Source organism: Anguilla rostrata, chromosome 8 (genome assembly GCF_018555375.3).
Source record: "Anguilla rostrata isolate EN2019 chromosome 8, ASM1855537v3, whole genome shotgun sequence".
In the NCBI taxonomy this organism is placed as follows: Eukaryota; Metazoa; Chordata; class Actinopteri; order Anguilliformes; family Anguillidae; genus Anguilla; species Anguilla rostrata.
Window position 1 is genome coordinate 1,968,396 of NC_057940.1, and position 11,959 is coordinate 1,980,354.

At 47.8% G+C, this 11,959-nt stretch overlaps 1 protein-coding gene across 1 annotated transcript in view; it reads right to left on the reverse strand.

The window, feature by feature from the left end:
- Positions 1 to 11,959, reverse strand: part of LOC135260288 (extended synaptotagmin-2-B-like) — a 48,032-nt gene that overhangs the window by 2,408 nt on the left and 33,665 nt on the right. Inside the window, exons 11-18 of the mRNA XM_064345529.1 lie at positions 10,737 to 10,819; positions 10,393 to 10,441; positions 8,907 to 8,996; positions 7,958 to 8,053; positions 3,194 to 3,256; positions 975 to 1,049; positions 503 to 589; positions 200 to 261 (exon numbers count right to left, since the gene is read on the reverse strand). Of these exons, the coding sequence (XP_064201599.1) occupies positions 200 to 261; positions 503 to 589; positions 975 to 1,049; positions 3,194 to 3,256; positions 7,958 to 8,053; positions 8,907 to 8,996; positions 10,393 to 10,441; positions 10,737 to 10,819 (605 nt within the window). The remainder of the gene's footprint in view (positions 1 to 199; positions 262 to 502; positions 590 to 974; positions 1,050 to 3,193; positions 3,257 to 7,957; positions 8,054 to 8,906; positions 8,997 to 10,392; positions 10,442 to 10,736; positions 10,820 to 11,959) is intronic.

An 11,959-nucleotide genomic window follows, 5' to 3' on the forward strand; every position in this document is an offset into this window, starting at 1 on the left:
TAACATGCACACAGACAGGCAGACAGACAGAGACAGACAGACAGACACAATTACATGCACACAGACAGACACACAGACAGATCTGTTGGGACGGTCGGCAAGCTCACTGAGAGCGTTAGGTCAGCTATGAGGAGTGCAGCTGGGGGCGGGTTTGGGGGGGCGCTGGTTTGACGGTCAGCTCTGCTCCTCCTGGGCAGACGGGTGGAACGGGGCGACCACCGTGGTCCCCTCCAAAGAGCACTCGTGCTTCTCATCCTTCACCTGCCGGAACGAGGAAGACCACGCCCACATCACCTGACCTGCTCCAACATCACCCCACCAGCCCCAAAACTTTACCCCACCAGCCCCACATCACCCCACCTGCCCCAAAACTTTACCCCACCAGCCCCACTTCACCCCACCTGCCCCAACACTTTACCCCACCTGCCCCAATATCACCTGACCTGCCCCTACATCATCCAACCTGCCCCAACTCTTCACCTGACCTGCCCCAACAACGCACCTCCACCTCCAGCTCCTGGCCCTGCGGGTTGTGGATGAGGAAGGTGAAGGCTTCCTCCCAGACCGGTTCGTTGGTCTTATAGCGGGTCTGTATGGAGAGACAGGGTGCGCTAGGTCAGCATTTAATCAGTGTCAATCAGTGCATTCATTATTCATCAGTGTGCGAATCAGCGCATTCATTATTCATCAGTAGCATTCTCGTTAATGTTAACTGGGCAGAAATGTATGCTTCGTAGCGTAAAAATATCTTTATAACACTGTATCGTAATAGCCAAACGAACACTGTAACACTAGTTGTGGAGATTAGTATTTCATTAATAAATTCATTGTCGTCTAATAAAGAAACATAAGACCGGTAGAGTAAAAACATTCTGGTAGCATAAGCTGTGATGAATGAACGCTGTGAGATTAAAGCGTGTTCAAGGTGAGACGCCGATGGCGGTTCTGAGCCGACGGCGACGGCGACGGCTCACCTTGCTCTGGAAGACTTTGTGTCCGACGGTGAACTGCACGAAGGGACTCGGGTCGCTGCTCACCTTCTTCCCCGACTGCGAACCGGAGACGACCGTGAGTAACACAGCAACCGCAGAGGAACCGCAGAGGAACCGCGGTTCCTCTCTCACACACCACCCAGGAACCACAACCCCCTTACCTCCTCAACCACACACACCCCACCAGAGGAACCACACGTCCTCCTCTCACACACACCCCCAGGAACCACAAGAACCCGTCCTCTCACACAACCCTCAGGAACCACACCACCCGTCCTTCCACACCCTCAGGAAAAGAACCTACACACAGAACACCGCTCCTCCTCTCACACACACCTCAGGAACACACCACCCGCACTCTCACACACCCTCAGGAACCACACACACCCACTCTCACACACACCCCTCAGGAACCACACACACCCCCTCACTCTCACACACACCCCTCAGGAACCACACACACCCCCTCACTCTCACACACACCCCTCAGGAACCACACACACCCCCTCACTCTCACACACACCCCTCAGGACACCACACCACACACCCCGGACCACACACCCATCACTCACACAACCCCTCAGGAACCACACACACCCCCTCACTACAACCTGCAACATCACCACACAACCCCTCAGGAACCACACACACCCCCTCACTCTCACACACACCCCAGAACACAACACCTCATTCACACCCCTCAGGACCCACACCCTACTCACACAGCCCGGTCGAGCAGATACCACATACCGGCCACAACCAGTAAATCCAAAAATGCCAAATGACACCATTTACTGAGGCCAATTAAATAATTAAGAGCAAAAAAGTGGCACTATATCCCGAAATGGATCAGGCCTCGCTGTGCGCCCCAGCCCTACAGCCAGCACACACACACACTGACTCTTACTTTGGAATGCCAGCCCCTGATATCAGACGGGCCATTCGGTAGGTCTGATGAGAATGATGTCCCTCTCGGATCATCGTTCGTTTAACGTTTACATCAAAGCTGGACGTGGAGTAAATTCCATGTCTGTGGGCAATGCCTATGCAACCACAACCTCACTGCAGGCAGAGGAGATGCCGCCTTACAAAATCTCAGATTTGTTGTGCTGTGGTTGAAATGGTTTCCGGGAAACGGGGAAATGAGGCTGCTCTCTTTCCCCCTTCCTCCTTTAATGAGCACAGGCCCCTGATTGGCTGACAGCAACTGTGACTGATGTGCCAATTAGCCTGTCTGGAGCCTCTCCGATTTAAATGAGACTGACTGCTCTAAACATAGCCAGTGGCTAGGCCTGTGCTAGCAACACAAGCGATACCTCATTTGCAAAGAGCATTGACAACAACACATCCAAACAGCATCATATCAGCATATATCCACATCATATAGTTACAATGGCAAGAAGACGAGGCAAATGAACACAAGATACTCTTGTCAGTGAGCTTGAAAGAACATGGAAGTGTTAGCTACATAATTAGCCAAGATGCATGAAATGCAGTTTAAGTTAATTAAACATTAATTAGCATTTTGTTATAAAGGGCTTGTTGTTAATGAACCGCAAACAAAATAAATCTGAATCAACTCGCGGGAACATACTTTATGTCCATTTGTGTCCCTGCAAAATACGTTTAGAACAGCATAATTAAATACGAATCAGTACTACAAGAAAGGAAATTGTGTTTGTGTGTACTCTGTAGCTAACAACAAACAGACAGCCCTTAAATGTTCAGAGAGAATCAGTCTTCACTGCTTCATAGAAAAGGAGCCTTTATTTCAGGGGTCTCAAACCCGTTAGGCCTGCAGCGGCTGCTGGTTTTCAGGTGTGTTTCAGGGGTCCTTAATGGAAGTCACCGATTGGCTAAAGAGTCCACACACCTTTGTTACAAGGCCTAAACTGACTACTGATTCAAATCCCCCCCCCTCCCCCCCCTCAAAATCACAGATATTGCAGCCCTACAGGACTGGGAGTTTGAGACCTCTGCTCTGAAGGTGTAGGAAGGGCTAAATCAGTGCTGATTGGCCGAATGTCTGTGAATCTAAAAGCTAAATCAGTGCTGATTGGCCAAATGTCTGTGGAATGCAGAGTATGCCGGGTGCTGATTGGGCAAATGTCTGTGGAATGTGGAATAAGCTGGTTGCTGATTGGGTGAATGTTGTGTCTTGTGTGTCTGGGCTTCTGGTGTGATCTTTTTTTTTACGTTACCTTCAGCGCCTTATTCAAGGAGCTTTTCTTCAGCCCCTCATGGTTAAATTCTAATGGGTTTCGCTTCCCAGACAGGAGAGAACCAAAACACCAGGGTTATTCCAGCATGCAGAGGGTGAGCCGGGTTAAAATCATGGAACACAGGCAGGATGAACGAGAACAGGAACAGGAAGGCCACAACCAAGCGACAGACACAGGAAGACAAAGGATTACAAGGTTAATTCCCATCACCAAATCAGACAAAAGTGCAACAATTCAGACACCAACACCCAGGATTTAACAGAATGAAAATGGAGAAGACCTTCAGTAAGGGGAATAAGACAGGACCCTTCCACCACAGGATGAAGCAGGTTAAAATAAAGATGGCCGGCATTTGTAGTGGGTATTTCTCCGGTGAAATGACCGATTTGTGAAGTCTGTGGGAAACACTTTGTGGTGAAGATAACCCAATTTTCAGGTGACAATCGTGACGAGGAGCGCGTATGACTGCTTTGCAAAAAAATAAACCAACACCTCCATTTATGAAAGACAAAGTAAAACACAAGCGACTAAGGTAGTGAAGTGGAGCTCTGGAAGAGTAAGTCTGTCCTGAAACTCCTTTTGAAGAAAGCATGTTACACAGGCGCAGGTGTGGAGGTGCTCTAGCTGAAGGGGGGGGTGTGACACAGGTGTGGAGGTGCTCTAGCTGAAGGGGGTGTGACCAGGTGTGGAGGTGCTCTAGCTGAGGGGGGTGTGACCAGGTGTGGAGGTGCTCTAGCTGAGGGGGGGGTGTGACCAGGTGTGGAGGTGCTCTAGCTGAAGGGGGGTGTGACGCAGGTGTGGAGGTGCTCTAGCTGAGGGGGGGGTGTGACCAGGTGTGGAGGTGCTCTAGCTGAAGGGGGGGTGTGACACAGGTGTGGAGGTGCTCTAGCTGAAGGGGGGGGTGTGACAGCAGGTGTGGAGGTGCTCTAGCTGAAGGGGGGGTGTGACGCAGGTGTGGAGGTGCTCTAGCTGAGGGGGGGGGTGTGACACAGGTGTGGAGGTGCTCTAGCTGAGGGGGGGGTGTGACGCAGGTGTGGAGGTGCTCTAGCTGAGGGGGGGTGTGTGACGCAGGTGTGGAGGTGCTCTAGCTGAAGGGGGGGGTGTGACACAGGTGTGGAGGTGCTCTAGCTGAAGGGGGGATGTGACGCAGGTGTGGAGGTGCTCTAGCTGAAGGGGGGGGGGTGTGACGCAGGTGTGGAGGTGCTCTAGCTGAGGGGGGGGGTGTGACGCAGGTGTGGAGGTGCTCTAGCTGAAGGGGGGGAGGTGTGACACAGGTGTGGAGGTGCTCTAGCTGAAGGGGGGGTGTGACACAGGTGTGGAGGTGCTCTAGCTGAAGGGGGGTGTGACACAGGTGTGGAGGTGCTCTAGCTGAAGGGGGGGGTGTGACACAGGTGTGGAGGTGCTCTAGCTGAAGGGGGGCATGTGACGCAGGTGTGGAGGTGCTCTAGCTGAAGGGGGGCATGTGACGCAGGTGTGGAGGTGCTCTAGCTGAAGGGGGGGTGTGACACAGGTGTGGAGGTGCTCTAGCTGAAGGGGGGGGGTGTGACACAGGTGTGGAGGTGCTCTAGCTGAAGGGGGGCATGTGACGCAGGTGTGGAGGTGCTCTAGCTGAAGGGGGGGCATGTGACGCAGGTGTGGAGGTGCTCTAGCTGAAGGGGGGCATGTGACGCAGGTGTGGAGGTGCTCTAGCTGAAGGGGGGCATGTGACGCAGGTGTGGAGGTGCTCTAGCTGAAGGGGGGGCATGTGACGCAGGTGTGGAGGTGCTCTAGCTGAAGGGGGGCATGTGACGCAGGTGTGGAGGTGCTCTAGCTGAAGGGGGGCATGTGACGCAGGTGTGGAGGTGCTCTAGCTGAAGGGGGGCATGTGACGCAGGTGTGGAGGTGCTCTAGCTGAAGGGGGGCATGTGACGCAGGTGTGGAGGTGCTCTAGCTGAAGGGGGGGCATGTGACGCAGGTGACGCTAAGGGCATCTGGAGGCTGAGGAGATGAGACATGTGCTTGCAGCTCTGTGGGAACTACACACACTGGACTACACACATGAAGACAAACACACACACACACACACACGTACACACACTGGACTACACTCACTCTCACACACACACACACACTCACAAACAGACACACATACACACACACACTGGACTACACACATGAAGACAAACACACACACACACGCACACACACTGGACTACACTCACTCACACACACACACACACACTCACTCACATACAGACACACATACACACGCTCACTCACACACAGACACACATACACACACACACACACGCATACACTAACACTCACTCACACACACACACACACACACTCACACACTAACACTCACACACACACACAGACGTGGGGGCAATGACGTTGAAGCTGAGCACAGGAACGTCAGACTTGGGCCCACAACAATCTGAAGAACATCCTCCTTTTGAACACTCGTCAAGAGGTTGATTGGATTTACATTGCCTGCTTCAATGTGCCCTAAAAACAACGCGATAATGTCTTCATCAACCTCATTCATGCAGTCGCAAGCTCCACAGGCACCTAATGCACTACGTGAATTACGCTAAAGCAGTGGAAACGTGCAGCACACTATCGAACAATGAGGCATGCTTTTTAAAAGCTTTTATTAACGGCACACGCCAACATTGGGTCTGGGGTTGCCACGACAACATTCCGTCCACACCACACTTCACAGCATTCTAGAATGCAAAAAAATGTACGTGTATATAATTCCGGAAGACTCACAAATAACGATCTATAGAGTGAGGTAGTGTTCTCACAAAAGACTAGGCCCGAGGCTCTCCTCTCTTTTAAGTGTCCGCACCCCAAGTTCCCCTCGAAGACGCTCTTAGGAGGAGAAGAAAGAGAGAGAAGAAGAAAGCAGAGGAAAATGGGACTGGCCTAATCCACGCGTGCGACAGCAGAGTACACCACACAGCAGCTCTACGCATAAACCCCATGTTAAAATATCAAATATCAACCAGCATCCACACATGAAGAGTTAGACTTAAAAAAGAAATCGAAAATAAAATGTATATGTTGTACTGTCCCTTGCACAATGATCTCAGACAAGGTTTCTTTTGGTAAATAGAGTCAGAAATCTGGATCATCTTTTTTTACATTTATTTCATGATGTCTTCAGGTTAAAATGGTGTTTTACAACAAACAAAAAAAAAGTAAAAATCTGACTGCATGTGACAGACATAAAAATGCATGATGTTAACGAGTCACTGCACATAACGAATCATACTGACACTACATTACATTTGTTTGGCAAATGCTTTTATCCAAATAATTAAATGCATTATATTCTGCGTGTGATAATTGTGATAATTATGTTCGCACATAAATAATGTGCTTATGAATGTAAAAGCACTTATTAGTGTGATTATGCTGCTGTATTTTAGACCCTATCAATCAATCAATCAATCTACAGGCTAAGTGGATTGGAATGGAAGAAGAGGGCAGACATAGATGTGTTTAATCACATTTCCAGGGAATGGATGGATGGGATATTAAAGCACAATGAAGGACAGAACGGAGAGAAAGCAGGAAGAAGGAGAAGATGCAGAAACACAGTAGTCACAGAACAGCGCGTTTTGTCTTCTAAAGACTCACGTGGGGAGAAAAACCTTTTTAAAAATACCAACTTGACAATGTTGCTAACGCCATTTTAAAAAAAAAATCTAATTTAACTCTTCCATTAATTCATTTGAGTTCTTGCATTGCATACTGATGTAATCAGGTGTTGTGTTTCCCTTACCCTTTGAAGGATTCTTGGGAATGTTTCTTTTTTTTCAAAATTCTAACTCAGTGTTCTAGAACTCAGTTGCTTTCAGTCACCAGTAGTGATTGTGACATCATCAGCATTAGAATGAAGCATTAGTTAAGAACATTCTAATAGCATACAGTGCATATTTGTGATCTCACACCTTACACGGTTAAAGATAACTCAGCGAGAGGTACAGCCATCAGCCACAGAACTGCAATGACCCCAATAAGAACATTTACTCTGTCCATCACGGGTGATCCATGAATTTAAAAAATGTTTAAAAAGTGCATGCATGAGCGAGAGCAGTTCAGAATTATTCTAAAAAGAACTGAAGCTAAATGTTATAAATAAATGTCTCATGTATAATATGAATCATAATTACCAGCAAATTTCTCTTATTTTCACACACACAGTAAGCATCAGGAGCCATTTTCCAACATCACTGCAAGACCTTGCAGGGCATGGATTTTAAAACAGTGGATAGTTGACTAAATTTTAAGGAAATCTTCCAGACACATATATCTACCTACTGTCTAATATCCATTAGTTAGCCATAATCTATAAAATAGATCATACATAGCAATAAATCTCCATGAAATAGTATTTAGTTCTCGTACAACTAACATTAAACGTGACATTAAATACCACTATGGCATGAGTAAAAACCAGAGAGGCAAATATTGCATAAAATGTCTCACACGTCATTACTCACTAAAAACTGGGTCTGCCGCTTCCAAATAAACAAATCACCCAGTCATAATCGACCTCAGTTTACATTTTACGGAGCTGAGAGCAGTGCATTGTGGGTTGTGTTTTTCCGTTCAGCAGTGCCTTACATAAGTGTCTGCACTGGCAGTAACTGAAACGGGACCTCACTGGGTGCGGAACACTCCCAATCACACCTGCGGGCAGGTGTGCACGTGTGCAGGTGGGACGAGGAGCCGGGGGGCGGAGCTTACCGGCAGATTTCGGGCGGAGTCCAGGTACACAACCAGCACCGCCGAGGACAGGCCGTCGTTTGCCTGGCCTTTTGCAGCCTTAATGCTCATCAAGGCCTGCAGGGGGCAGCAGAGAGCAAGATACTGCATTGGAGAGCCTTATACAACTGCAGCCTTACAGCTTTATACCTGACAGCTAAACCCCCCTCAATAAGACACACGCTAGCCCAGGACTGGGAGCCTGGACTGGGGCAGAGCATAGGGCACATTTCAGGCCTGCAGGATCGGCTTAGAAAAGCAGATTCAAGACTCTGTGGTATTAGATTCCATACAAGATGGACCCCAGTTAAACTTAGAGCCACTGATTTAGCTTCTACCCCACCTGTCCAATTCAATGCACTAAACAACACAATGCAAAGTCAGCTGAGGACCTGCACGTACTGCTTTGAGTGCCGACACTGAACTGGACAGATGGGGTGGAAGATAAAACAGTGGCTCTAAGCTGAAATGGGGTTAATCTTGTGTGGTATCTAATACCACAGAGTCTTGAATCTGCTTTTCTAAGCCGATCCTGCAGTTCACTAGGAGGGGAATCATCTGCAGTGTTAGATTTAGACTGTGGCCCAGGCTAACATAGCCACCGTGATGAACAGATGGAAAACTGGAATTTTTCCCCATGAGTAATTTGTAATCCACTGTAGAATGGTGACCGTATTTGCTATCAGATAAGTGAGACTGCCTAAGCAGTATTAGACCTTTGAAGAGTAGCTTTCTTGGGATGTTTTTCCCCCCCAAAATTCTAAGTCAGTGTTCAAGAACTCCACTGCTTTCAGTCACCAGCAGTGATTGTGACATCATCAGCATCAGAATGTTCAGTTAAGACCATGCTAATCACACACTTGTGACCTCACACCTCAAAGGGTTGAAAGGAAATTGCAGAGAGACAGAATGGCGGTAAAAAGCGGAATACCTGATCGAGCTTCTCGGGCGTGGCGTGCAGAGACAGCCACTCCAGTTTCAGGTGCAGTTTGCCGGTGGTAACCTCCTCCAGGACGAACCACTGGAACCAAAGCAGAGCAGCGTTAGGACCGATCAGCTGACTGCTGCTCACTGTGTCCCTCACTTCAGAGTTTCAGATTCTACAGACCGGCGGGACACTCAAACTCCATGTGCTCAGCGTCAAACAGACCAGCCACACACTCAAACTCCACCTGCTCAGCGTCAAACAGACCAGCCGCACACTCAAACTCCACGTGCTCAGCGTGAAACAGACCAGCCGCACACTCAAACTCCACATGCTCAGCGTCAAACAGACCGGCGGGACACTCAAACTCCACATGCTCAGCGTCAAACAGACCGGCCAGACACTCAAACTCCACATGCTCAGCGTCAAACAGACCGGCGGGACACTCAAACTCCACCTGCTCAGCGTCGAACAACCCAGCCCGCACACTCCCAAACTCCACATGCTCAGCGTCAAACAGACCAGCCGACACTCAAACTCCACATGCTCAGCGTCAAACAGACACCGCACACTCAAACTCCACATGCTCAGCGTCAAACAGACCGGCACACTCAAACTCCACATGCTCAGCGTCAAACAGACCAGCCAACACTCAAACTCCACATGCTCAGCGTCAAACAGACCAGCCGCACACTCAAACTCCACGTGCTCAGCGTCAAACAGACCGGCCACACACTCAAACTCCACATGCTCAGCATCAAACAGACCGGCCAAACACTCAAACTCCACATGCTCAGCGTCAAACAGACCGGCGGGACACTCAAACTCCACGTGCTCAGCGTCAAACAGACCGGCGGGACACTCAAACTCCACATGCTCAGCGTCAAACAGACCAGCCGCACACTCAAACTCCACATGCTCAGCGTCAAACAGACCAGCCGCACACTCAAACTCCACATGCTCAGCGTCAAACAGACCGGCCAGACACTCAAACTCCACATGCTCAGCGTCAAACAGACCAGCCGCACACTCAAACTCCACATGCTCAGCGTCAAACAGACCAGCGGGACACTCAAACTCCACATGCTCAGCGTCAAAAAAATTACAGCAGTACAGAACTGGAGACAAAATCGAAAAATTTTGAAGTTTGAATTGGCCGTCTAAAATGTATTTTTAAATAATTAACATCATTTATTGTTTGTAATAAATTTTATATTTTTTCATTTTATGAACAATACAATTAAAATTCTAATTGTATTCAACTAATTTCACCAGGACCTCTCATATTTCTGTCTATAAGAATTATCTTTACCAAGAAACAGCTCAAAACCAGTATTTCCATCATAAATTTTGTTGATAAAATCAGCAGTGTTTTACGCATTCCTCTGTTTTAAATACAATTCTTTCTCCTGTTAGGCAAAAAGAACATGAGGTGTTAGACTGAATAGCGTCCCCCATCCCGTTCCTCACACAGAAAAAAGCAAAACACTACCTCATCAACTTTCTGTTCCTTGTGAAGCTCGCTCAAGTCAATCATTAAGCTGCAATACAAGACAAAAGTGTTAAAATCATCATCATCATCATCACTGGGATTAAACGTGGAGAGAGGTCGGCTCATTTGATTTTTTTTTTAATCATCTTTCTGTGATTTTCACACCATAAAAAAATGTTTCTCTTTACTGCTGAAAATTCCTTCACGCAAACATTTCTCAATGGTTATGCTTATGACATTCATAAATACTCTGGAGTCTTTATGGTGTGAAAACCATATTAATCAGGAAGTTCAGCACGGTGGGATTTCTCATTTCGAACACAAAGGCGTGTGCACCCGCTCACCTCCCCAGAAAGTCGTCTTTGTCGGGGTCCTCGTCAAACAGCTCGATTTCCAGGTGCTGGCCGGAGTGCTCGTACACCATGGCCTGGAAAACCACACCCACACACGCCCGCCCAACCGCGTTAGCGAGACTCATACCTCACTCACAGAACGCTCACAGCGATAATATAACACAGTATCCAGGGAAGGGGGCTTGGAATAGAACCTCCGGGAGAATGATCTTCAGCCTTCCTAACGCACCGACCATTTTATTCTTCCTCCCCCCGTATGCAGCTTAAGTACATTTTTGATTTTGATCTTTCGTGAAAACTGCACGTAGCCATAACCTACGGGGCCAATAAAAGTGATGAATTTGCACATTCAAAAACATAACTGCTTTTTCCCCCCCCCTCACATGGACAGTTCATAGTTCATAGATTTATTTAAGCAGGGACTCTTCAACTTAAGAAACAACCTTCAATTATTCATAATGATCGAATGGCAGACGGTTTCTTTATAGTTACAGGAAGTGGAAGCTGGTGCTTGTGGGAGGGGGGACTGCACCATAGATTTCACAAACTAACTAGATATTCAGCTCCAGCATTCCTTCCACACTCCCTTCTTTTTGACTACAGAAGCATCCCGTTTGTAAAAAGGAATTTTCCAGAATGTCACCTGCAGCTGTATTGTACAGCTTTTGTATTTAACAGGTGTATAGTACAGGTGTAATCTGCAGTAGGCGTAGTTAAACAAAACTTTCAACAAACTGTACTTGGAAACTTGACACTGGTTACAAACGGGAACCTCCTTTAGGTTCAGGATATTCTTGGCTACACGATATTCTGGTTGGCAACCGGAGTTTCTGGTGCTTCTGAATGTCTGTTGCTAAGGAGTTGCACTAAGCCACTCCCTCCATTCATTTTAAGAACACGCGTCATATCGGAATGTTACAGGTTCGACAGAAGCGAAACTAAAACTTCAATACATTACAAAATCCAGAGCAGCGCACCTGGCTGGATGTGTAATATTAATGTGTCATAAGAGATTATGAATACAAAGGACGGAATGATGGGAACAGCCCATTCCGCCCTTCTCAGTTCTTCAGTTATGCACACACTCACATTTTACTGTGTGGATATTTGTTTTTTCTTTCTTTATTTTTCTTTTTTCCCCAAATGCTTTCCCCCCATTTTCCTCCCAATTCGGAAGGCCCAATCAAGTAGGCCCCATCCATGTTCATGCTGAG